The sequence below is a fragment of the Peromyscus maniculatus genome, chromosome 23, assembly GCF_049852395.1.
Source record: "Peromyscus maniculatus bairdii isolate BWxNUB_F1_BW_parent chromosome 23, HU_Pman_BW_mat_3.1, whole genome shotgun sequence".
NCBI classification, from domain to species: domain Eukaryota; kingdom Metazoa; phylum Chordata; class Mammalia; order Rodentia; family Cricetidae; genus Peromyscus; species Peromyscus maniculatus.
The window spans coordinates 8616048-8643615 of record NC_134874.1 but is presented as its reverse complement, the minus strand read 5'-3'; the positions used below and the strand labels follow the sequence as shown (position 1 = coordinate 8643615).

Sequence of the window (27568 nt, the reverse complement as noted above, 5' to 3'; positions counted from 1 at the left end):
AGACCAGGTTGGCCTTGAACTCACAGGGATCCTCCTGCCTCTGCTTCCTGAGTGCTGGGATTAAAGGTGTGTGTCACCATGCTTGGCGTTCATTTTGAAATGTAAAGAACATTAAATTTTTGTTTTTTGTCTTCTCAATTTCTTTCGTAAGTACCATGTGGATTAAGGTAAGAGGGACGCATATGAACTAAACTGTGGCTTCAGAAAAAACACAGCAGACTTTCAAGCAAGTCACCATCCAGCAATTATACCTTGACTCCAAGGAAACAGACCTCAAAAATTTGCTAAATCCATTGATTAAACGGTAAACGGGTTTAGTTCTTATTTACCATATGCGATTGGTTCATGTTTTGTCTATATCATTATTTATTTTTTTTGTGGTGCTGGGGATGGACATGGACATGGTGGCCTTGTGTGTGCTATGCAAATGCTCTGGTACTGATCCACACACACCCCAGTCTAATCTAGCCTTTCTAAAAAAATTTATTTATATTTTGTGTATGAACATTTTGCCTACATACATGTCATGTACCACGTGCAGGCAATGCCCACCCACAGGGGTCAGAAGAGGGAGTCAGAACTCCTGGAACTGGGGTTACAGGCAGTCGTGAGCCACCATGTGCTGAGAGCCTTTCTGACACAGACTTCAGGAACGGGAAGTCTCAGGAACGGGAGAAGGAAAGGCAGGGGCTCAGCTTGGTTGCTATTCTGTGCATGGAAGTCAGTGGACTTCTGTTCCTGGCCCAGAGCGGAAAAGAGGATGGACCGACCCTTCTTCAGATATTCCTGTGCCATCAGGAGGCAGCCAGGCATGCCAATGCCCACCACAATGTCAGCCCTCTGGAGGCTGAGGCAGGACAAATGGAGTTCAAGATCCACCTGGGCTACACTGTGAGTTCGGGGCCAGCCTGGGCTACATTGTAAGACCCTGTTTCAGAAAAGAAAAAGAAATCTAAACTAAAAATAACAACTATCACCCGCAAACAACAAATAAATACGCCCCCCCCAAACATCAGAGGGATGCTGTCTTCATGGAGCTGTGAAGAAGCCTGGGGGGGTGGTGTCTCTGCTTGTTCCCTGTGGTCCCTTAGGTGCAGAACTGGAACACACACACTGATTCCCACGGTCCCTGGGCTCCGGAGTTGGGAAAGGCAGTGGAAAGGAAGCTGGGGTCTGGACTTACCTGTGGATCAGGGAGTGAAAGTGGAGGTAGGCCAGCCCCTGCAAGGCACCATGGGTGATAGCAGCAATCTCCACTTCCTGAAGTGGTTTCTTATGAACTGGGGAAGAAGGAGAGATGGTCAGGATGGATGACCGGCCTTCCACACCGCACAGTGACACACACTTTACCAAAGGACAATTTGAGAACGTAGTCACCTAAACACGTGGAAGCTGTACCTTCCGTAATACAGCAGGAGACGAGGAAAACCAAGTGCGTAAAAACAACAAAACAAAACCCACAGGCCTGTGGTATTAATTTACTTGTCAATGGTGAGCCAGAGCTGTATGGATTCTAATCCAACTGGGCCCAGGTGTACCAGTCCCCCAGACAGCGATCAAGGCCATGTTCTTCTCGGCTGCAAAGCCTTTATAATTACCCACTCCCCATCTCCCGACCTACATACAGGTAAAGAGGCTATGAACCAACTTCTGCTGAGAGACTATGGGCGGCTTCAGACATTTTTATTTATTTATCTTTTTTTTTGTTCCTTCCTCCCTCCCTCCCTCCCTCCCTCCCTCCCTCCCTCCCTCCCTCCCTCCCTCCCTCCCTCCCTCCCTCCCTCTTTCTTTCTTTCTTTCTTTCTTTCTTTCTTTCTTTCTTTCTTTCTTTCTTTCTTTCTTTCTTTCTTTCTTTCTTTCTTTCTTTCTTTCTGTTTTTCCAGACAGGGTTTCTCTGTATAGCTTTGTGCTTTTCCTGGAACTCACTCTGTAGCCCAGGCTGGCCTCGAACTCACAGAGATCCGCCTGGCTCTGCCTCCCCAGTGCTGGGATTAAAGGCGTGCGCCACTGTCACCCGGCCAGACATTTTTAGCACTGGTAAGGAGGGATTGGGTCCATCCCGACACCTCACATGGGTAGATACCAACATGAGTTGACAACACGTGTGAGTACACACACACACACACACACACACACACACACACACACACACACATTCTCTGTCTAACATACAAGGTCCATCGTGACACTGGGAAAAGGTAGATAGCAACACTTACACATGGTTTTGATGGTTTTTGGCTAAGGGTATCATAGCCTGCCATGGATGGCCATGGCCTCACCAGTAGGGGGACTGTTGACATTATCCAGACATGTAAACTACATGGCAGAGATTATGCCTGCACAGCTTACCCACATGACCCTCAACTTTCAACCAGAGGCCCAAACTGTACTTTGTCTATTTTTCTAGAAGTAGATAACATCCTTAAAAAAAAGATTTTAAGCCGGGCGGTGGTGGCACATACCTTTAATCCCAGCACTCGGGAGGCAGAGGCAGGTGGATCTCTCTGAGTTCGAGGCCAGCCTGGGCTACCAAGTGAGTTCCAGGAAAGGTGCAAAGCTACACAGAGAAATCCTGTCTCGAAAAACCAAAAAAAAAAAAAAAAAAGATTTTATTTGAGAGAGAGAGAGAGAGAGAGAGAGAGAGAGAGAGAGAGAGAGAGAGAGAGAGAGAGAGAGACTGTTCGTCCATGTGTACATGAGCGCAGGTGCCTGTGGAAGCCAGAAGAGCGCATCAGGTCCCCAGAGCTGGAGTTATAGGCAGTTGTGAGCCACCTGGGAGCCAAACTTGGGTCCTCCCCAAGAGCAGAGTGTTTTTCCTGCTGAGTTGCCTCTTCAGCCCCACAGAGAACATGGTGGAGGAAAAACAGGAGCAGCGTAGTAATGTCATCCTTACCTTCTAACAAGTCCGAGGCTGAACCTAAGCAGTACTCCATCACCAACTGGAACAGATTTAAAGATCAGAATAATTAAAGTTAATAAGAAGTTCCTCAAGTTAACCAACCAACCAGCCAACCAGCCAACTGAACAATCAACCACCAAACCAACCAACAGCCAACCAACCACACAACTAACCAAGTACCCAAACAACCAATGGAATAGCAATCAACCAAGCACACAACCAACCAACAGCCAAACAACCACCTACAAAACCAACCAACCAACCAAACAACCAAACAAACAAACAACTAACCAAGTACCCAAACAACCAACTGAATAGCCAATCAACCATGCACACAACCAACCAACCAAAGCACAAAGAACATCAAGAGAAAAGACATTTGGCCTGATCTAAACCTGTCTTATCTGGTCACTTGATAATGAATTTATTTTTAATTTTCCACATTTCGGTTCCTGTAACCTTTCACTTGGACTTGGCCTCTTACCATATAAGGGTTGATATGAAATAGTCACTGTAGATGGTCAAGCTGAGATTGCCAATTCTGACCTAATACCTTCTTCCCACAGTCTTGTTTCATAATTGGTTTTGAGTGGCTAGATATTATTGCTTATTATTTACTATAAGATAAAATTTGTTACTTAGTGTCAAGGAATACACAAACCAGAAAATCTGTGTTGGGCTCAGGACTTTGCACCTCACTTATTTGGGGTTCAATCCTTAGGACCAAAAGCAAACAGAAATCCCCAGTTAGTAGGCCTCCTTGTCTACACTGTCTAGAGCTTGACACAAGGAACATGTCTTTGTCGGGCTCAGCATAAAGACGTGGCCTGCCATGTGCTATTATTACCTTGAATCACTCTAGTACCACTGCTTTGTATTGGAGTCATCTGGAGATTTTAATTTTTTTTTTTTTAAGACAGGGTTTCTCTGTGTAGCTTTGCACCTTTCCTGGAACTCACTTGGTAGCCCAGGCTGGCCTCAAACTCACAGAGATCCGCCTGGCTCTGCCTCCCGAGTGCTGGGATTAAAGGCGTGTACCACTACCTCCTGGCTGGAAGTTTTAATTTGTATCTTAAAATATTTATTTAATATTTAACCCCAGAAACCACATGAAAATATTCAGGCTAGCAATGCTCATTTGTAATCCAGCCAGCCTAGACTACCAGAAGAGGTCTAGGCCAATGAGAGACCCTGTCTCAAAAAACAAAGTGGTGAGCACCTGAGGAATGGCATCTGAAGTAGTCCCCGACCTCCATGTACACCGCCCCCCCCACAAGAAGTGTTTATGTGATCATGCTACTGAACGTTCTCAGGTAGGCATCTGAGAGGCTTCCTCAGAGCAAAAGTGAGGAGATACTTCCTCTGCTGCCACCTTGGATCCTGTGTCCCAGACTTCTGACTTATGGCCAAGGCCAAAGCTGTGAATTCTCTGCCACTCATGTGAACACACACTCCTGCCAGTGATTATTTTGATATTCTAAAAGGATAAATGCCAATCCCTGTGACCACCCAGACATAACCAGTGTCACCAGAGTGGTTCCTTTCATTATGAACATTAATATGAAGCATTAATATACTATATAGCTTACAGTACAGTACTCAAATAATCTAGATTTTTACAATTGAGATACTTTATTATAATATTCTTCTTGGCGCATGAAGACAAATTCAAGCAGGGTGTGGTAGCTCACACCTGTAATTCTGCACACAGGCGGCTGAGGTAGGGGGACTGTCATGAGCCAGTCTGTACCACATAAAACAAAACAAAACAAAACAAACTAAAAACAACCCTGAACGGAAAACCCAAATGAAGACGATCAGAAAAACAACAAGGATAAACATTCACAAGTGTTTTATTTTGTGGCTGGCAGGATGGCTCAGTGGGAAAGGAACTTGCTGCCAACCCGGGAACCCTAAGTTTGATCCCCAGAACCCACATGGTGGAAGGAGAGAACCGACTCCTGCAAGGTGACCTCTGACCTCCACATGTTCAACATGCATGTACGCCCATGCACACACACAAAACAAACGTACTTTTAAAATTTAACAACTACATTTTACTTCTTACTGAGACATGAAGGAGCCTACAGAAGTAAAGATTTTCATGAATGTTAGTTTTCTATGTACCCTACTTCTTTTTAAATTAACTTGGAAGGAAAACTTACTAAACTATCACTTGCTTTTTTTTTTTTTAAGGTAAGCAGCTAAATATGTGCATTAAACTTCCTTAAATTGAAAATGTGAGATATGAGTACAGCTGTTCCTCTGCCCTGTAAGCCCATTTTAAGTTGGGGATATCTTAGAAATTCAACTACAGGACATGGGGTATATAGCTCAGTGGCAGAATGCTTATCCTGTGTGCCCAAGACCCTGGGTTCAGTTCCCAGCACCTTCACCAAGGAAAAAGCAACTACCAAAGGAAAAGAACAAAGAGGATGAATTCAGCCCCAGGAAATAACTGAGCATCACAGAGTAGCCACAGAGCACAGCGATCTCATGTCTGTGATACAGTGTAGATTAGCCACACAGCACAGAGACCCCACATCTGTGATACAGTGTAGATTAGCCACACAGCACAGAGACTCCACATCTGTGATACAGTGTAGATTAGCCACACAGCACAGAGACCCCACATCTGTGATACAGTGTAGATTAGCCACACAGCACAGAGACCCCACATCTGTGATACGGTGTAGATTAGCCACACAGCACAGAGACCCCACATCTGTGATACAGTGTAGATTAGCCACACAGCACAGAGACTCCACATCTGTGATACGGTGTAGATTAGCCACACAGCACAGAGACTTCACATCTGTGATACAGCGTAGATTAGCCACACAGCACAGAGACCCCACATCTGTGATACGGTGTAGATTAGCCACACAGCACAGAGACCCCACATCTGTGATACAGCGTAGATTAACCACACAGCACAGAGAGCACAGTGATCACAAGGTGTGATTTTTTCCTATCCTGGTTGAATTTTTCCATAGTCAAGTGTGGTCCAAACATAGTAAATGAAAGATTCCAGAAAAACAACAATTCACAAGTTTTAAGTTGTACATCTTTCTTTCCTGCTCTGCATGAGAATCAGCCCCTGTACAGAGTGTCCACTCTGTGTACACCATCCACCCAACAGACCCATGGTCACAGTACCATAGAACCTGTGTCCAAGTAATCCTAAAAAATTATCTTAGTCAATAATGGACAAAAGCACAAGAGTAGTGATGCTGGCAATTCCCCTGCAGCAGACACCTGCAATGGCTTTGCTTCAGCTCTTACTGCTGTTAATCTACATCTGATTTAGAAATTGGTACCAGCTGGGTGTGGTGGCACTCGTCTTTAATCCCATCACTCAGGAGACAGAGGCAGGCAGTTCTGATTTAGAGGCCAGCCTGATCTACATAGTGAGTCCTGGACCATCCAGGGTTGCTCAGTTTTGGCTCTGCCTCAAAAACAAAATTTTGTTATACCTTATCATAGGCATGTATAGCCAGGAAAAAAAAATCATAGCATGTACAGAGCTCAGTACTATCCATGGCTTTAAATACCTACTGGGGTCTGGGAATATGCCCCATGGGTGATAAGGGGCCACCATGCTCTGTGGAGAGCTGGCTGTGGGCCCCTGTGGTCATGAGACACAGTCCAGCGCTATCAGGGAGGACTGCAGTACCCACGCCAGCCTAGGAAATGGCTAAAGCCAAACTGAGATTGCATGTTCCACTTTGTGTGTTTGTTGTGCGCCACTGTGACGTCAAAGAGTCACAGGTTGAGTCACTGACTGGGTCCTCGCACATCTTTGAAACCGGACAGGAGGGAGTTGGGTTGTGCTCCTAGTCTTTAAGAATTACGTGTCACTCCTCCACTGTGGGTGGGAGTGCAAACTTGTACAACCACTGTGGAAGTCAGTATGGCGGTTTCTCAGAAAATTGGGACTCGATCTACCTCAAGACCCAGCCATACCACTCTTGGGCATATAACCAAGGAACCTCAATCATACCACAAAGACACATGCTCAACTATGTTCATGGCAGCACTATTTGTAATAGCCAGAACCTGGAAACAACCTACCTAGATGCCTGTCAACTGAAGAATGGATAAAGAAAATGTGGTACATCTACACAACGGAGTACTACTCAGCAGAGAAAAACAATGGCAGCATGAAATTTGCAGGCAAATGGATGGAACTAGAAAATGCCATCCTGAGTGAGGTAACCCACACCCAGAAGGACAAACATGGTATGTACTCACTCATAAGTGGATTCTAGATATAAAGCAAAGAACAATCAGACTGCAACCCACAGAACCAGGGAGGCTACAGAGCAGGGGGGACCCTAGGATGACTGTGGTTTATAATAAGTTTTGGTTTTACTCAATTATTGGGCAAGCATCATTAAAACATTTCACTATTAGGATAAGAAATTGTACTGTATCAAGTTGATGATAGAAAAATAAATAAATAAATATGAAAAAAGGGTGCGTTACGAGGCCCTGAGCATGCTCTCCCAGCGCGTCCCCCAGTCCTCCAGACTGAGTCCCGACAGCTCTGCTCCTGTCTCGGGCTCTACTTCTTCCACACGGCCAGGTCCCTCTTGGTGCTGTTTGACTCCCTGCCTCTCGCTGCTCAGTGCCTACGAGCTCCTTCTAACCAGTGGTCAACTAGTTGTCGATGGAAACCAGGTAGCCAGGCTGGTTAGCACTCCACGAGTCAACAGGCTGGAGGAAGAGCTCCTGAGGCTTGGCCAAGACTCCTGGTTACTTGGAACGTGCAGCATTTACCCTTCCCGAGTGACATCTCTCCAGACTCCTCCAAGGCAGCTGAGCTTGCCCAGAGCAGCTGATGTCCAGACAGGATGCTCCTTTGATTGACAGCTGCTCGGAGATGAAGCCGTGGTTCTGGACCACTGAAGGACTGCTTAGGGGCTGGAGAGATGGTCCAGAGGGTAAAGCTTGCCTTGCAATCACGAGGGTCAGTGCTCGGCCTCCATGTAAAAGTGGGGTATAGAGGTGTATGCCTGTAGTCCCAGTGCTGGAGAGGTGGACACAGGGGGCCCTGGGGTCCATTAGCTAGCCCGTCCCATCAACTGGGGAAAACCCAGGTTCAGTGAGAGACCCTGGCTCAACAAATCATGTGGAGAGCAATTGAGGAAGACAGGTGACTTTCAACTTGTGGCATTCACATGCTCACACAGAGAAATGCATGTGTATACACACACACACACACACACACACACACACACACACACACACACACACGCAAATGTACATGCACACACCAAATGAACTCCTTGAGCAGAAATGTTTACACATAATGTTTGGGAACAGACTGTCCATTTCCTGTAGGCAAGAGGGTCCAGAAAGGCCTTGGCTCATCACAAGCAACCCATCACAGACGGACGTTAAGCTAAAATGCCCAATGTGACTAACTGCAAAGTTTAACATGTTCATATTCTAACTTGTATGTGACATGCCAGCTTCGAACAGTGACCGTCACATTAAAAAAAAAAAAAAAACACGTGGAAGGAAAGGCACCCCACTCCAGCGGCACAGTGGTGGTGTCGTTCTGTAAACGTCGTACAGTGACAGTGTCTAGCAAAGTGCCCGGGTTTTGGTCAAATGGAATGGGGAGGAGGGTCGACGTGGCAAAGATAAAATTCAAGAATGAGGGCTGGAGAGACGGCTCAGCAGCTGAGAGCACTGGCTGCTCTTGCAGAGGACCCGGGTTCAATTCCCAGCGCCCACCTGGTGGCTCACAACCATCCATCACTCCAGTTCCAGGGGATCTGAAGTCCTCCTCCGACCTCTCTGGGCACTGCACACACGTGGTACACTCGCATGGATGCAGGCAAAACATTCATACATACAAAATAAAAATAAATCTTAAAAAAAAAATCCTAGGAAAAAGACTGGCTAGATGGCTCAGTGGGTAGAGACACTTGCTGTTGATGACTTGGAGTCAATCCCTGAAACACATTTAGCAGAAGGAAGAGACCGGCTCCACAAGTTGACCTCTGACCTCCACATGTGCACATGGCAAACAGGCACACACAAAATAGATGTGACAAAAATCTTTAAAAATTCGAAAAACCAAAAAAAAAAAAAAATTCTAGGAGACTAAAAGGATTTACCTTTTGATTTTACAAGATGATGTTAACTTTTCCCCATCCCTTTGCTAAATGTTTTCCCGAATGATGTTTCCAATAGGCAAGACTGGTATATTTCATCTTGGGGAATACATACCATAATGCAAGCTGGTGAGCACTGATAAGTGTTAAATCAGCAATTCCAAAAGTCAAAGGGGGCAGAAACAGGGCTCATAATTTTATAGTTCAAATAAATAATTAAGAAATTAACAGAAAAAAGAAAATAGAGACTCTCTGACTTACCCAAGCAGTATGCTCTTTTAAATAACAACCTTTGTACTCGATGGTGTTTGGATGCTTCAACTGTTGTAAAAATTTAACTTCCTTAAGAATATCTTGCCATTTCTATAGAAATCAGAAAAACGGTTTTAACTATCAGACTGAAAACAGTATGTATCAAGTGTGTATATACATAGATCAATACATTTTATAAATTTCTTCTTCTGTGTTAGAAGGACATAAGGTAAATTTTAATAAATGAACCAGCTAATTACCTTGTGCTATAGTTTTAATATAGCACAAGGTCCAAATCTCTCATCAAATATATCAGAATCAAACCACTACGTAAGTCCATGTTCTACGCTGGAAAGTTGTTGCTTAGATGCAATACCAAGAAGCGTTGCTAGAGACCCCACAGAGACAACATGTGGTCAGCGGTGTTCCGGGTTCCGGCTTCCGAAGCCGGCCCACTCACTGAGTAACCCAGAAAAGCCTAATTCCCTTTTCATCTTTCTGGGTCTTTTCTCTTCCTTTCTTTTTCTTTCTGAGACAGGGCTTCTCTGTGTAGCCCTGGCTGTCCTGGAATCCTCTCTGTAGACCAGGCTGGCTGCAAACTCAGAGATCCACCTGCCTCTGCCTTCCGAGTGCTGGGATTAAAGGCCTGCACCCCCGCTGCCTGGCCTGTATCTTTCCCTAACACTTTGAGACTCTTAGCTGTTTCCCTGCAGCAGTGGTTCTCACCCTTCCTAATGCTATGACCCTTTAGTACAGTTCCTCATGTTGCGGTGACCCCCCCCCCCAGCCATGAAATCATTGTAAACATCTGACACGCAGGATGTCATGATGAGTCTCATCTGACGTGAGACCCCCTAGGAAAGGGTCGGTTGATTCCAAGGGGTCGCAGCCACAGGTTGAGAAACGCTGCTCTAGAGCGGCCCCCCCCCCCCCCCCCCCCCCCCCCCCGTCTGTTATGTGCCTGACTTCTATGCCAGCTCAAATGGTAGCTTTTTTTTTGTTTTGTTTTGTTTTTTTCTTGTCTCCATGCTCTCTCTCTTATGGGCAGCTACTGAGGTTTACAGTTTGTCTTCCTTGGCAGTTTGTTTGTTTGTTTGTTTGTTTTTCCTGGAGTTGAGGACCGAACCCAGGGCCTTGTATTTGCTAGGCAAGCACTCTACCACTGAGCTAAATCCCCAACCCCTAAAGATCTATCTATTTATTTATTTTATGTGCACTGGTGTTTTGTCTGTATATACTCTGTGTGAGGGTGTTGGATACCCTGGAACTGGAGTTACAGACAGTGGTGAGCTGCCATGTGAGTGCTGGGAATTGAACCCAGGTCCTCTGGAAGAGCAGCTCTTAACTCCTGAGCCATCTCTCCGGTTCTCTTTAAAACTCTTATAAAATTATCCTTGAGCAAGGGCTGAGTTCAATTCCCAGCAACCACATGGTGGCTCACAACCATCTATAATGGGATCTGATGCTCTCTTCTGGCCTGCAGGGATTTATGCAGACAGAACATTGCATACAGAATAAATAAATGAACAATAAATCTTTTAAAGAACATAAAAATAAGTTAATTTTTGGGGATAGAGGATTGGTTCAATGGTTAAGAGCACTGGATATTCTCCTAGAGGTCCTGAGTTCAATTCCCAGCAACCACATGGTGGCTCACAGCCATTTGTGGTGAGATCTGGTGCCCTCTTCTGGCATAAGGCAGACATGCAGATAGAGCGCTCATATACATAAAATAAATAAATCTTTTAAAAAAATTGTCCGTGAGCTTAAAAGGGGGGGGGGGGGAAACCCCCACAAAGAACAGCATTGTGATAAATACTTAGGTAACTTCTATGGATTACATCTTTCGAAAGCTTTGTTTTATGTTTATTGAACACATACTAATCATATGGGCTGATGGGTACTCTCTACAGCTCTGTACTGCATTTACCCTGAGATGGTGTCTAGCACGTTCATCATCTCAGACACTAACCATATCCTTGTGATGAGAACAGAGGACCATCCCTTCCAGTGAGGTTTGAAATACACATGGTGGCCCTGGGGACTAGCTGCCCTCCTCTGTGTGGGATGCCAGAGTTCAGGACTTGGCTAACCTCATCCTAACTTGACACATCTGTGGAGGCATGGGGCTGTCTTACCTCATGGGTCTGCTTCCCACTGTAGGACATTTTCTTAACTGCAACCACCTCGTTGGTGTGAGCATTTGTTGCCTGTGATAAGAGAGGGGAAGAAAAAGAAAGAGTTACGATGTCCAGTCACCTTAACTCAAGCACTGGACTGGAGCTTGCAGCATTTGTCCTCACATCTCTGCAAAGTCGTTCTTAAAGACATTCCCTGTGACGGGCTAGAGCGCCCCTCCACCCTGACTTCATGGGAACGGCTGCTCGAATTCCTTGCTGTAATAACATGTGTATGACGTGTGAGAGTTGTAACAGGACTTGAAGAAAACACATGGTCAAACGGAAGAAAAGCAAATTTATAAACGTTGGGATTCACCATCTTAGATGCTGGACAATGAATGGAGAACCAGCTGAGAGACCAGCCATGAAGTGAAATAACTAATCATGCTGGAGAGAGGGCTCGGCAGGTAAAAGCTCTGGTGCTCTCAGAGACCTGGGGTCGGTTCCCAGCACCCACAGGGAGGTTCAAAGCATCCTAACTCCAGTTCCCGGGGATCTGGCACCCTCTTCTGGCCTCTGTGGGTATTGCATACACCGGACATACTCACACATACAAAATAAAATAAATAAATAAATCTTAGGAAAAGAACCAGGCAATCCACAGACAAATGCACACACACCCATGTTTCTTGCTCTACTATTCAGTAGCTAGCCAAGACATAGGCTCTTTAACCCCAGGTACCTGATGCTGAAGTGTAGGGAAAATGAATACACATTAAAAAAAATTTATAGACTCACTAAGGTGACAGGATTTGTTATAAAAGGCATCTACTAGTTAATTGTTTCCAATTCTGAAGGGCTTCAGAAAGGCACATATAAGGTAATTATTGATTTAGAAGCTATATATAGACTTTCACTGAAAACAAAATCTTGTTCTGGTAGAGTACTTGCTTAGCATGAGTGAGGCCCTGGGTTCCAGCCCAGAACCACAAACAAACAAACAAACAAACAATGATGCATAGTACATGCCTGTCACATTTATAAGGAGAAAACAGGGTAGAGGTCTAGCTTGGTGGGAGAGCACTTGGCCAGCGTGTGAGGCCTGGGTTCCACCACCCCGGGGTCAGGGAGCAGGAGAGAGGAGAAGAGACTTGGGTGGAATTGGACAGTGCCACTGAGTAATCGCTCATTAAGGAAATGTAGAGTCAACGCTGTTTGCCGTTGCTTTCCTCCATCTACAGAGCCATCCTAATTAGACCTCACAGTGCGCGCTTTCTCTGGGACCGGGAATTTGGAAACAATTTCCATGTTGATTTTCTTGTAGACACACAAAGGTGCTTTGGACATGTATGTGCGTACATGTGTATGTGTAGATGCGCGTGTGGAGGCAAGTGGAAGAAAGAGTGTCCAGCTCTGTCACTTTTCACCTAATTCCCTTGAGATGGGGTCACTCACTGGACCTGGAGCTAGACTGGCGGCCAGTGAGCCCCACCCATCCATTCCCCTACATTTACTTAAGTCCTACCACTGGCAGACATTATATTAGTCCCTAGAAACACAGTAATGAATGAGATGGACAGACAGACCCCTGTTGTCATGGTGCGTAATTTAGGGTGAGGGACATAAATGACTAGGCATTCTGCTAGCATGTATCTAAACATAAACAGGCTGTTAAGAGGTGGAGGGCTGAATAGGAAAAACCGTCTTGTGGAAGTAACGTTTACTGAATCCTGCTGGACAAGCAAGGGCTCCGAGGTTGGGGTGCAGGCTTTAGAGGCTTTGGGGTGAAGGGACAGAGAACAGAGGCTGAAGGAACTTGGCATGTCCAGGAAACACATGGGGCTCGACTTCACGCTTATCACTTCGCCTTACAGCCGCTGGAGTAGAGCCTCGTGCTCCGGAACTGCCTTCAGCAAGCAATGACCGCGCATCTCTACCCGGAACACAAGTGTGTTCTGCAGCAGACCACGGGGATCCCTCTTTCTGAACCTACTCTACCCCGTCGACCCGTTACTTACAAAGTACACGGCTCCGAAGCTCCCATGTCCGATCTCATGCAAATCGATAAAAAGCTCTTCGGGGTCATCTTTGTAGAAGAGATCGGCAATCTCTGGGTCCCTCAGCACTCCTTTCCGCATGGTGGCCAGTGGGGCAAGCGCAGTGCTTTTCGGCGGCCCAGTCCTTTGGTCTCTCTCATTGACCACTGCTTTTGCTCTTAGAGACCTTCAGTCCCTGCAGAAAATGAGATTTGTCGGTCAGTTCTTCCTAACACACTGTTTGGATGACAACAATACAAACACAGGCTTGGGGATGTAGCTCAGTGGTAGTGCAAGGCCCTGGGTTCGATCCTCAGCTAAAAAAAAAAAAAAAAAAAAAAAACCAAGACAATACAAACAAAAATGAACGTTAAAAAGTACTTATCCCGGCCAATGAGATGGCTCAGCAGGTAAAGGCGCTTGCTACCAAGGCTAAAGACCTGCGTTCCATTGCCAGAACCCACAGGCAGGAGAGAACTGACTCCTGCAAGTCTCCTTCCTGACCTCCACAAGTACACTGTGGGGTGTATGCACTCACTCACTCCAAACAGAGAGAATAGCATGTAATAAGTATCTTTATCTTACAACTCAACAGTAAAAGAACAAGAAACCCAAATTTAAAAACTGGCATAGGAGTTTAATAGACTTTTCTTTAAAAAAAAAAAAAGTTACATCTTCATCAGAAACAAAAATTAAAACCCAAAGCCAAAACCATTTTGTGCTGAGACAGCTATAAAAACAGACAAGTACTGGGAACTGGGAACTGGGGAAGGAAGGCAGGGGCAGACAGGGCTCTCTGTCCCAGCAGGCAGGAATGCGGAATGGCACAGACATCTTGGGAACAAGAGTTCATTAAAAAAAAACAAAAACAAAACAAAACAAAAACCAACCAATCAATCAACCAAACAAACAAAATCTAGTACCTGAAGTTAGCATTTGCCTAAGGAATTCTGCTCCATGGAACTAAAGGGTTAAGAGCATATGTTGCTCTTCTAGAGAACCTGAGTTCCATTCCTAGCACCCATGTTAGGGGGCTCACAACCACACCTATAATTCCAGCTCCAGGGGATCCTATATCCACCTGGCTTTTCAAGCACATACACACACATACACATACAACTGAAAAAAAAATAACACTGTTAAGTACATACCCAAGAGAAAGGAAAAGATATCCATACAAAATCTGATATGTTTCAGAGTGGCATTATTCCTAATCAGAAATAACCCAATGCCTGTTAACTTGTGAATAAATAAAATGTAGTAACCCATGCAATGGAATATGGAATATAATAGCCATAGGGGGAATAAAGGGCGAGGCATGGTGGAGGACACCGGTATTCCCAGCACCTGGGAAGTAGAAGCAGGGGAACTGAGTTGAATCACCCTTGGTTTATAGTGAGTTTGATGGCAGTGTGGGCTTCATGAGACTCTGTCTCAAAAAAGAAAAGAAAAAAAAAAAAAAGGACTAAAGTTGTGGTCTATGCTCCGACATGAATGGATCTTGTAAGCATTGTGTTAAGTGAACAAAGCCAGCCATAAGAGACCACACATGTATGACATTATCTACATAAGATTTCCAGAACAGGTAAAAAAGGAGAGACTACTGGCTACCCAGGAAGTGTGCTCAGGGACAAATCAAGCTGGCAACTGGGCCATCAGGATGCTAAAAATGTCCTAAGTTGATTGAGATATGATGGGGCGGAGCCAGTTGGGTCCAGCTCTGGATGGGGTATGATGGGGCGGAGCCAGTTGGATCCAGCTCTGGATGGGGTATGATGGGGCGGAGCCAGTTGGGTCCAGCTCTGGATGGGGTATGATGGGGCGGAGCCAGTTGGGTCCAGCTCTGGATGGGGTATGATGGGGCAGAGCCAGTTGGGTCCAGCTCTAGATGGTACAGGAAGGTCCACGTCTGGACCGGCATGTGATGCTTTCTTGCAGCAAGGCGCTCAGGTGACCCAACAAACTGCCATAAACCGGAGCCCATGGCCACACCCACTCAGAGAGGCCGCTGGAAGACTGGAAGAGCCCAAGAGTAGCAGGATGCCATTGGACGCCCGTCTGTGTGTTGATGTGAATGAACACAAGTTCATTCTGGCTCTTTCTCTTCCAGTCCCTGGCGCTTGGGGAGCTGCCGGTTACCGTTCAGACATGGCCAAGTCCAAGAACCACACCACACACAACCAATCTCGAAAATGGCACAGAAATGGTATCAAGAAACCCGGGTCACAAAGATACCAATCTCTTAAGGGGGTGGACCCCAAGTTCCTGAGGAACATTCGCTTTGCCAAGAAGCACAAGAAAGGCCTGAAGAAGATGCAGGCCAACAATTCAAAGGCAGTGAGTGCACGTGCAGAGGCCACCAAGGCCCTTGTGAAGCCCAAGGCACCAAAGGGCCCCAGCAGCAAGCTCAGCCATCTCGCTTTCATCACTCACCCCAAGCTGTGGAAGCAGATTAGAAGCTACATGGCCAAGGGTCATAGGCTCTGCCAGCCAAAGCCCAAGGCTCAAACCAAGGCAGAGGCCTCAGCTCCAGCTCAGGCTCCCAAAGGTGCCCAGGCCCCTGTGAAGGCCCCATAGAAAGGTTTCTGTCTGCCAGACAGATGGACTGGTGTGACACAGATTTGCAGATGATCAGGACCCCATGCTGTTTTTACAAATAAACTTGAGGCAGGATCTGTTAAAAACAAAACACCCCCCCCCCCAAAAAAAACCCAAAAACAAGTTCATTCTGTGCCAATTCTATTCTTTTCCTTGATGTCTGAAAACTACTGGGGTGTTACTTTCCCTCTGTCGTTGTATTCTAAATAACCTCTCCTACACACAAATAACCACTTATTTCTGTTTGACCTAATTATGGTATAGACTGTCTCTTCCTTGACCCCTGGCTAACCAGGCCACACATTTAGTTATTAGCCAGTAAATCGATTTTTCTTCAAAATATGATATTCTTGAATTCTAAAAGGTCACTTGTTAAGGAAGTGGAGGTGACGGTGTTGGCAGACACATGTCCTCTTGTGCTGTGACAGTCTGGGGTCACAGTGCACACGGCGTCATGCCCTCAGTTTACTGGAATCATTAGTAAATGTTGGTGAACAACCTAATCACCTATCTACCCATCAGCTGGACCCATTTTTTCTTTGAACAAAACACTCACTGCATGCTTAGTGCTTTAACAACATTGCACTGGGCTGAGCGTTAGGGTCAGAATCCATGTCATCCTGGATTTTATAAAGGACATGGGATCGATGGGCAGTGGTGGCGCACACCTTTAATCCCAGCACTCGGGAGGCAGAGCCAGGTGGATCTCTGCAAGTTCGAGGCCAGCCTGGTCTACAGAGCGAGAGCCAGGTCAGGCACCAAAACTACACAGAGAAATCCTGTCTTGAAAAACAAAACATGACAAAAAAATTATTAATTAATTAATAAATAAAGGACTTGGGTCAAGCAAAGTAACAGACACCCCAAGGACAAAGCAGTTGACCGCTACAAACCAAAGTGTCTCTCAATATAAGTGTTTAGAAGGCTGGTCTGGTCTATTTTTTTTTTTTTTTTAACTTACAAATCAAAAAGCCAAGCCTTCTTAGGGAAAAGAAATGTAGTTCATTTACTATGAATTGGTGGGAGAGTTGGGAGCAGAAAATACAAAGCTGGTTTTTTTTTTTTTTTTTTTTTGGTTTTTTGAGACAGGGTTTCTCTGTGTAGTTTTGTGCCTTTCCTGGAACTCACTTGGTAGCCCAGGCTGGCCTCGAACTCACAGAGATTCGCCTGCCTCTGCCTCCCGAGTGCTGGGATTAAAGGCGTGCGCCACCACCGCCCGGCGACAAAGCTGGTTTTAAGCCAAGAAAAAAAAAAAAAAAAAACCCACAAAAGGCCTTTAAGCCGAGCTAAGAAATCTGGACTTGATGCTGTGTGGACCAGGGTGCCACCAAAGGCTTTGAGTAGGAAGGGTCTGGCTCGCTAACGCTGTACCTGTCCTCTCGGGCAATGGTCCTCTCATCTTTAGACACTGACAATCAGGTGCAGAGCCACCACATCCCTACTTCTGGGGAAGGAACTGAACTAGAACCCATCAGTCAGATAACTGAAGACACACAGGACGGCTCAGAGTGGGTTTGCCTTCCTCGTTCCTGACAGGAAGGGCTCCCAGATGAACAGATGAAAGGGCCTTTCTGGAGACTGCCCTGCAGGAAGTGGATGGGACCCCCTTAAGAAAACCAGAGAGATGCTGGGCAGTGGTGGCACATGCCTTTAATCCCAGCACTTGGGAGGCAGAGGCAGGCGGATCTCTGTGAGTTCAAGGCCAGCCTGGTCTACAGAGTGAGATCCAGGAAAGGCTCCAAAGTTACACAGAGAATAACTGTCTTGAAAAAACAAACAAACAAACAAAAAAAGAAAAGAAAAGAAAACCAGAGAGATCTAGCAACTGCAATTCAGTTGCTGAAGTGTGTTTTGAATTTCTGAATGCTTTGGCTTCAGTTAGGACTAAACTAAGTTACTAACAATCATTCATAACAATAAACTTGACTACTCATAATTAATAAGCTCAAAAGTAGAATGAGGAGATTTCTGGCTCTAGCTGAGATGGAGGAATGAGCACTTGATTTATTTTATTTCCTGTCACCTGAAACAGTCAAAGCATTAGATGAAACACATGTAGGATGGTATTTGAAGACTGTGGCTGCCAGGCCATGGCCAAAGATCCCTGACATAAGAAGCAGATGCAAGCCACAAGAACTCCAGTGTGCGCCCGGGGACGGTTTCCAGGGGGTGTGGGTAGAGGCTGGGGGACCGTGAGAATCTGAGGTGACCCTGGTGGTTAGTGTTCACAGGGTACAACTCCAATACAAGGGAACAGCACAGGAGAGGGTGTGGGGACCCACAGGCGGTGTCCCCCACATCTGCAGTGTGGACTGGCATCGAGGAAGCTATGTCAGCCCAGGACAAGGCCACCCGAAACTGGAGAAAATGCTATCTGGAACTCACTCTGTTGCCCACACTGCCCTTGAACTTGAGATAACACAAGGACAGTAAACAGGACGGGAGCCCACGTGTTAAAAAGCAGAACAAGGAACACTTACAGCAGAGGCATACAGGATGGAGAGACTGAAAGAGCCCACACTGGGGGAAGCCAGCCATGTCTGGGATAAGAATGTGTTGAACGGAATGCAAAGTGGAAAAAAATATTAGTGAACGTTTTTGAATGAATCTATGAAATCCAAATGAAAAATAGAAGGTGAATGAAGGAAGAAAAAAAGGAAGGGGGCAAACAGCTGAGCATCCCTCAGCTGGGGACACCTTCCTGCAGCCTTGAGTATGTCTAGCTGGCATCCCTAAAGGAGAGGAAGATCTGTTAAGAAAGTAAAATAAATGGAGCTGGAGAGACGGCTCAGTGGTTAAGAGCACTGGCTGTTCTTCCGGAGGCCCTGGGTTTGGTTCCCAGCACCCACACGGCTGCTCACAACTGTATGTAACTCCAGTTCCAGGGGATCTGATGCCCTCTTCTGGACTCTGTAAGGAGCAGGCATGCATGTGGTACACAGACATACATGCAGGCAAGACACTCATACACATGAAGTAAACAAGTCAGATAGAAAAATAAGGTAAAAACAAAATAAATTTTTGTGCAAAACACATTTCTTTGGAGAAGTCACGGTGGGAACATTCACAAACTGGTGAGAATCAGAAACTCAGAGATCTGCAGATGTCTAGGGAGAGTCGGGGACAAAACACATGAAGGGCATGACACCAAGGTGCGTGACAGAAAACTGTGCAAACTTGTGGTGAGGGGCTGGAGGAGTGTCTCCGGCGAAGAGCACTGGTTGTACTTCCAGGGGACCGGGGTAACTACAGTTCTAGGGGATGCAACCGTCTCTTTGGCCTCCATGGGTACCCCGGGCAGCGGGAACTCACATAGTATACAGACATAGAGGTTTCCCATTTCGCACATTTCTTTAAAGCACAGTCAATTGTTTCAACAGAAATCACGATGCAGCGTGAGCTGTGGGGCATAGAATGTGACAGCCCCAAGACTGGGACAGAGGGGAGAAGCTGGCGTGTGTTGTTATAAAAATTCTGCACTGGGCTGAAAGGGTACATCACTAGCACCCATTTCAGCACAGACTACATGTATACACAAATCACCTATAAATACATATGCACTTCAAATATAAAACACAAAGAAGCTGAAAGTCAAGGGACAGAGGACATAAGCCTGCTGGAAAGAGAGCCGAGTTTGCTACTACCATGAGGAGATTTCAAAGCAGGTCACTATTGATAATGAAGGGCATTGATGATATTGATAACGCGAAAGGCATGGATCCATTAGAGAATATAATGATCCCAAGTGTGTACGTTCCACAGAACAGGACCTTAAAATATGTGGTTAAAAACTAACTGGATGGGGGTGCGTGGGGTTAAGATGCACTGCTTACATGATATGAACTTATCAAAGAATAAGTACAGATATTCTATTACAATACTTTTTTTTTAAAAGATTTATTTATTTATTATGTATACAGTGTTCTGACTGCAGGCCAGAAGAGGGCACCAGATCTCATTACAGATGGTTGTGAGCCACCATGTGGTTACTGGGAATTGAACTCAGGACCTCTGGAAAAGCAGTCAGTTCTCTTAACCTCTGAGCCATCTCTCCAGCCCCCTATTACAATACTTTTTAAAAGACAACGGCTGGAGAGAGGGCTCAGCAGATAAGATCACTGGCTGCTCTTCCAGAGGACCCGGGGTTCAGTTCCCAGCACCCACGTGACAGCTCACACTAATCTGTAACCCCAGTTCCAGGGGATCTGATGCCCTCTCCTGGCCTCTGTGGGTACCAGGCATGCATATAGTGCCCAAGTACACATGCAGGCAAAACACCCATACATAAAATAAAATAAAAATAAATACATCTTGAAAAGAATAATTCATGGGTTAAAGAGCAAATGAAGAGAGAAATAAGAACCCATTTGGACTGGATTGAAAAGGCAAGCCCGGCTGGGGGTAGGGTGGGGTGGGGTAGCCTGCAACCTTAGTACCCAAGAGCCTGAAATGGGATTGTTGAGGCCAGCCTGGGCTGCAGAGTGAGACTCTGTCTCAAAAGGAAACACAATGGAATACATGTAAAAAGAAAAGCAAAGGCCGGCACAATGTATCCGAACCACATCAGGCTGCTAACCTTCCAGGGAAATGTAAGGCACAGGGGAGGAAAAGTTTCAAGTCAGGGGCCTCGGCTGGCACTGGGTGTTAACAACAACAATAAAAACCTAGAAAAAAGAGTCCCCTGAACCTAAAGCGAGCAGAGGAAACAATGAAGATCAAAGAGGAAATCATTGAAATAAAATAAAAAAGACAATGAAAGCAAAGCTGACTCTTTTAGGAAAAGAGTTGTATTTATTAATCTCATCAAATTTATTTGTTAATTAAAAAAAAGAGCGACGAAACCAATGACTAATCAGGAATGAAAGAGGAGACACCGGTCCAGCTTCACAGGCACTAAGGTAATGAAGAACTTTTCTCAACAATGTTGTGCAAAGAAATTCAAGGACTTGGAAGAAATGGCTAAATACTTCAGAAGACACAAATCGCCATAGTTGGCTCAAGGAAAAAAAAAAGTATCTGACCATTATGTTAAAGCCACTGAAATCTGAGGTGGTGAGGTGGCTCAGCAGATAAAGATGCTTGCCAATAAGCGCGCTGACCTGAGTTCAATCCCTGGAAGCCACGAGGAGGAAGGAGAGGACCAACTCATGAAGTCGACCTCTGACCTCCACACATGCCCTGACACACACTTACTGAGCCAGGGTGGTTGTTGGCAAGGACCAAAGAGGAAGGGCTGAAGGGGCGCCAAGGAGCTTTGGGCAGCAGAGCATCTGTTTATTATCACGGGGATGATAGTTTCACATACGTGTCCAGATGAACTCAGAGTCAGTGTCAGAGGAGGAACAGAGACACATGCATGCGCTTACCCACTCAGAGGACACGAACAGGAAATTCACAAGCGAGACACCAGTGGGTACAGAGGACAGGAAATGTATGTGACATCACAAGCAATCAGAGAACTGGCCTTTAGCCAGGCAGTGGTGGCACATGGTTTTAATCCCAGCACTAGGGAGTTTGAGGCCAGCCTGGTCTACAGAGTGAGTTCCAGGACAGCCAGCACTACATAGTGAGACTTTGTCTTAAAAATACCAACAACATGCTGGGTGGCGGTGGCGCACGCCTTTAATCCCAGCACTCGAGAGGCAGAGGCAGGCGAATCTCTGTGAGTTTGAGGCCAGTCTGGGCTACCAAGTGAGTTCCAGGAAAGGCGCAAAGCTACACAGAGAAACCCTGTCTCGAAAAACCAAAGGGGAAAAAAAAAGTAACTGAGCCAGCTCCTCAGCCCAAAGCACTTTCTTTAAATTAAAATATATATATATATATTTCTTTTGATTATCTTTATCGGGGTGCTGCGGACATAAAAATGGCGGCTTTTTAACTGACAGGTAGGGGTTTCTTGGTAGCCTGTGTTGGATCTGAAGCAGGAACTGGGATTTCGGGTAACGTTTAATGCCCTTCTTTTTGTTTATCTGTATTAAGAAAAACATGTTTTGAAAATCCTATTACATCTGGGAAAGTGGTATGAATCTACTTTAGTCTGGATCCTGAGCGCCCCTCCCCCGACACACACCGAAGCCCCGGATGGCAAAGACTCGTGGGTTTGCTGCTACTGGGTACAGAGGTGCCTGGGAGAGGCGGAGCCCGGTGGGAGGCCTTTGGGTCGGGGGGGGTCACCCTGCTCCGAAAGGTGCTGTGGAACTTCACCTCTCTCTCAGTTCTTCTCTTGCTCCTGGGGGATGAAGGGAGAAGTTTGCCTTCACCACGCACCCCTGTTATGAACTGTCACCTCATCAAAAGGGCCAACTGATAGTGGACTGAGACCCCCAAACTGTGGGCCAGGCAGATATTTTCTCCATATAAGTTTATTAGTTTAGATACATCATCACAGAGACAGAAATCTAACATGGAAACTATTTACAAAATTCAGAATCTAAAACCTAACTACAGTAAAAACGGGTGCCATCTCTCTGTATAGATAAATGTATATGTGTTCATGTCTGCATGCCTGAGTGTGTGTATGTGTGTGTGTGTGTGTGTGTGTGTTGTGCGTGCGTGCGTGCATGCGTGCATTTTCCTGGAAAAGGGCATCAGCAAACTATTTTTTTGTAACCAAGTGATTCTCTATGATGATCTCTGACAGAGAATATGGAGAATCTGTAAAGAAAGTGTGTGTGTGTGTGTGTGTGTGTGTGTGTGTGTACATGTTCATATGGGTGTGGATGTGCTCAGCCATGTACATGTAGAGGCAGGAAGTCAGCAAAGGTCTGTTCCTCAACTGCGACTCCATCTTACTTTTTTTTTTTTTTTGGGTTTTTCGAGACAGGTTTCTTTGTGTAGCTTTGTGCCTGTCCTGGATCTTACTCTGTAGTCAAGGCTGGCCTCGAACTCACAGAGATCCGCCTGCCTCTGCCTCCTGAGTGCTGGTGCTGGGATTAAAGGCGGGCGCCACCACCGCCCGGCTCCATCTTACTTTTGAGACATGGTCTTATACTGAACCCAGAGCTCATCAATTCAGCGAGGCTGATGGCCAGTGAGCCTCAGGGTGCCTCTTGTCTCTGTTCCCACAGTGCTGGGATTACAGCTCCATTGCCACCATGCCTGGCTTTTTATGAAGGTTCTAGGGGGATCAAAGTGAGGTCTTCATGCTTGTACAGCAAGCAATATGCTGACTGAGCCATCTCCTCAGTCCTAAAAAAAAGACCACTTTTAATAATATAAGATTTAAAAAATTTATTTCATTTTGTAAATTGTGTACGCGCATGTGTCTCTGTTTGTACACATGGGTGCAGTGCCAGTGGAGGCCAGAAGAGGGCGCCAAACCTCCTGGAGCTGGAGTTACAGGTAGTTGTGAGCTGTGCTATGGGGGTGCTGGGAACAGAACTGAGGTCTTCTGCAAAAGCAGAACACGTTCTTTTTTTTTTTTTATTAAGATTTATTTATTTATTATGTATACAGAAGAGGGCACGCCAGATCTCATTACAGATGGTTGTGAGCCACCATGTGGTTGCTGGGAATTGAACTCAGGACCTCTGGAAGAGCAGTTGGTGCTCTTAACCTCTGAGCCATCTCTCCAGCCCCCAGAACACGTTCTTAACCACTAAGCCATCTCTCTAGCCATTTAATGTACTATCTTCTTACTTATGTGCTTACTCCTTTTATGTTCTTACAAAGACAATAAAATTTCACCATAGAAAGCATAGCTTGTTCCTATTTTCTTAAGTGGAAGCCATGCACAGTACCTTCCATCACAGAGACACAAGAGTGCGCAGTACCTTCTGATGTGTGGCACAAGACCCGCAGGATCGCTCAGGTTCATTGTAGCAGCAACCTCTTCTCGCTGGCAATTCCTGTCTCCCACACCTGTGGACGGAATGGGAAAATAGATAATTATAGGAGAAAGGAAGGGAGGGAGTCATTGAAGCTGGACGTGGTAGCAGACATCTGTGGTCCCAGCAACCCCGGAGGACGGGGACTGCGGATGGCTGGAGTCCAGGAATTTGATGCCTGTCTGTGTGACCTAATGAGACCTTTGTTGTTTGTTAAAAACAAACTAATGATGTGGTGGTTTTAAATATTTACAAAATCGTATAAAGCATTAATTGTCATGCGGGGATGACAAATGTAGAGATCCAACTTTCACCCTGAGCTCCTTAGATTCCCACGAGATGAACATGACACTAGACTCAGGGTTTACATAGAGGAGGCATCCCATGTGACTTAAGACTACCCACCAGGTGCAAAAGAGCTGGCTTAGCCGTTAAGAGAACCTGCTGCTCTTCCAGAGGGCTCAAGTACGGTTCCCAGCACACACATGGGAGGTCACAAGCTGCGTTCAGCACCAGATTTCCCCTAACCACTAAACCATCAGTCACTCCATGGCTGATCTCTCCCGATAGTCTAGTCTGACTATAGCCTCCATGAACCAAGGTATTCCCGATGACAGTGTGTGAAAGCTACTGAGTAAACTTGTGATGTGAGTGTGTGTACATGTGTGTGTATATCTATGTAGAGACCAGATGTCAGGTGTCTTAATCACTTCTGCCTTATCTGTCTGTCTATCTATCTATCTATCTATCTATCTATCTATCTATCTATCTATCTATCTATCTATCTATGCATCCATTTATCTATCAATCCATCCATCCATCCATCTACCCACCTATCTATCTGTCTATTTACCCATCTATCTGTCTATTTACCTATCTATCTATCTGTCTGTCTGTCTGTCCGTCCATCCATCCATCCATCCATCTATCCATCCATCCACCCACCTATCTGTCTATTTACCCATCTATCTGTCTATTTACCCATCTATCTGTCTATCTATCTATCTATCTATCTATCTATCTATCTATCTATCTATCTATCTATCTATCTATCTATCTATCCATCCATCCATCCATCCATCCATCCATCCATCCATCCAGACAACATCAGGAGCTCACTGATGGGACATGGCTGGATGGCCAGTGAGCTCCAGGGAGCCCCCATCTTCCTCCCCAGCACTGGGGTTCCACGCACACACTGGCCCACTCCTGGCTTTTCTGTGGGTAGAGAGCAAGCACTTTGCTGACTGAGCCACCTCCCCAGGCCTATCCTCTAATTTTAACTCTTTCCTTCGGTGCTAAACAAACAGATCAACATACTCAGGAGTGTCTGGAGTGTCCTCAGAGAAAGGTACACTTTCCAGTTCACTTCTTGGTTGGGCTATGTGTTCTTGAGTTATCATTAAAAAAAAAAACACCTGCTTTATTGGAATATAATTCTCATATCTAATCTGCTCATTTCAACTGAGAAGTTCGGTGTTTTTTTTTTTTTTTTGGTGTTTTCCCAGGTTCTGTACAACCATCACAACAATATTTTTAGAAACCCACAATCTGCACTCTCCCGCCCTTCCATGCTAGGCAAACACTAGCCAGTGCTTGTCTCCTTCCATTTCCTGGTTCTTAAGAGTTCATGAGAACAGGTTCATACAACATGTGCTCTTTAGGAGCCTGCTTCTTTCTTTTCTTTTCTTTTTTTCTTTTTTTCTGGAGCTGAGGTCCGAACCCAAGGCCTTGTGCTTGCTAGGCAAGCACTCTACCACTGAGAGCTAAATCCCCAACCCCAAGCCTGCTTCTTTCATGTGATATAGGCCAGCATGTAGCATGAATCAGTGTTTCATGTCTGGTCAATGCCACATAGCATTCCATGACGTGGGCATACCACAGCTTGCCTGTCAACAGACCAGCTGATGGGCATCTGGGCTGTGCCCACCTGTTGGCTGTTGTGAACAATGGCGTTACAGTCATTTGTGCCCACATTTTTTTAGTAGACACATTTTTATTTCTCTTGAATATATACCCAGGGCTGGACTAGCTGGGCTCTTTGGCCTCAGTAAGTAGCTGATGATCCAGGAAAACCCACACCAATCTCCTCTTGTCCAATTCAATCAGAACCAAAAATGAGAACTGAAACCCACCCTCCCTTCCAAACACAACTGGATACATTCTCCCCTGGGGGGGGGGATTTCACTTTGAGCGTTAGCTGAAATGACATGTGGCAAATCCTCTCCCCTCCTCAGCTTCCTGCAACCTTAAATGTCACATGGACAGTGATGGGTGGGGACAGTGCCAAGAATGTTGCCTTTCAGGTCTTGGGCCCTTGGGTCAACTAAACAATCTGGCTAGCTTAGCTCTCATCAGCGGCAGCAACTGAAATAACACGGTTTACTCTTGTTCCTCAGAAATGGAAGCCTCCCAACGATGGGAAGCCAGTAAGTGGCTTGTTCACAGACCTCGGGGGGAAAAAAGAAGAAACAGAGAAACAGAGAACAGAAACACAGCGTTTCCATGACTTCCCTTCCCAGAAACTTTGAGAATGATTCACTGAGGCTCTTTATTGCTTTACCTTTTTTTTTTTTTTAAAAAAAGATGTATTTATTTTTATGTGCTTTGGGGTTTTGTCAGCATGTATGGCTGCGTGAGGGTACCAGATCCCTTGGAACTGGAGTTGCAGACAGTCGTGAATTGCCATGTGGGTGCTGGGAATTGAACCTGGGTCATCTGGAAATGAAGCCAGTGCTCTTAACCTCTGAGCCATCTCTCCAACCCCAGCTTTGGCATGACTTAATCACACCACTTCTGAGACAAACCAGGAGCCAGTGAGGCCGAAAGGAAGCCTACAGGATTTCATCAAGGAAGGGAGAAAGAGGCAATGTTTCCTTCACACTGGAATACCACCTCTCTCCCCCTCCCTTCTTACTTCCTCTTCCTCTCTTCCCCTCCCCTTCTCTCTTCTTTTCATTCCTCCAACATGCTGAGTTTCAGGAACTTAACTGTTACCCCACACCTGCATAGAAGTCTTTCCTTAAACTGAAACTCAGAATTTCTTATTTCCCAGTCTAGAAAGTTTCCCCTCAACCACACGCCTGAGTCAAACTTCCATACAGCCCAAGTTGTTACATTTTGGAGGGCAATTCAGAAGAGTTTAGTGCCATATGAGATTGGGTTCCTGTGTCTAGTGTGCCCTTGAGGATCTCCTAACACTTGGTATATATGTGTATTCGGTACTTCAGCCCATGGAATGGAGAACTGGGGGACATCTTTAAGAAAATAATACAGGGCTGGAGAGGTGGGCTCAGTGATTAAGAGTGGGTACGGATCTTGCCAAGGACCTGGGTTTGGTTCTCAGCACCCACATCAGGCGGCTCACAGCTGCCTCTCACACATACCTGCTCACATATGTGTGTGAATATACACAGACATCAATGCCTACAAATAATTTAGAATGAATCTTTTAAAATGAATATAAAATTCTCACATAAATGCATGACCAGAGGGCTTGGGATGTGATTGGACAGCCAAACACTTGCCAAGTGCATACAAGGTTCTGGGGTCACCCCTTAGCACAGCACAAGAGGATCAAAGGAGGTGTGGTTAGAGAGCCTTGAGGGGGACCAGCAACTTGGGGTCTACACTGAAGTCAGTCTTTTAAAACAACCGTTAGTCATCATTTGCTTTCAAAGGATGGGGCAAGGCATTGGAGGGCTGGAGG

General features: G+C 45.7%; 1 protein-coding gene and 1 pseudogene across 2 annotated transcripts in view; one reads left to right on the top strand and one right to left on the bottom strand.

The window, feature by feature from the left end:
- The window catches only part of Taok3 (TAO kinase 3), a 179133-nt gene that overhangs the window by 73004 nt on the left and 78561 nt on the right, over nucleotides 1-27568 (bottom strand). For both annotated transcript variants that reach the window (XM_015997445.3, XM_006970814.4), the window contains exons 3-8: nucleotides 23806-23893; nucleotides 13418-13631; nucleotides 11418-11489; nucleotides 9289-9390; nucleotides 2894-2939; nucleotides 1184-1280 (exon numbers count right to left, since the gene is read on the bottom strand). In XM_015997445.3, coding sequence (XP_015852931.1) covers nucleotides 1184-1280; nucleotides 2894-2939; nucleotides 9289-9390; nucleotides 11418-11489; nucleotides 13418-13537 — 437 coding nt within the window. In that variant the 5' untranslated portion in view covers nucleotides 13538-13631; nucleotides 23806-23893. The remainder of the gene's footprint in view (nucleotides 1-1183; nucleotides 1281-2893; nucleotides 2940-9288; nucleotides 9391-11417; nucleotides 11490-13417; nucleotides 13632-23805; nucleotides 23894-27568) is intronic.
- On the top strand, nucleotides 15566-16040 carry LOC102910287 (large ribosomal subunit protein eL29 pseudogene; annotated as a pseudogene).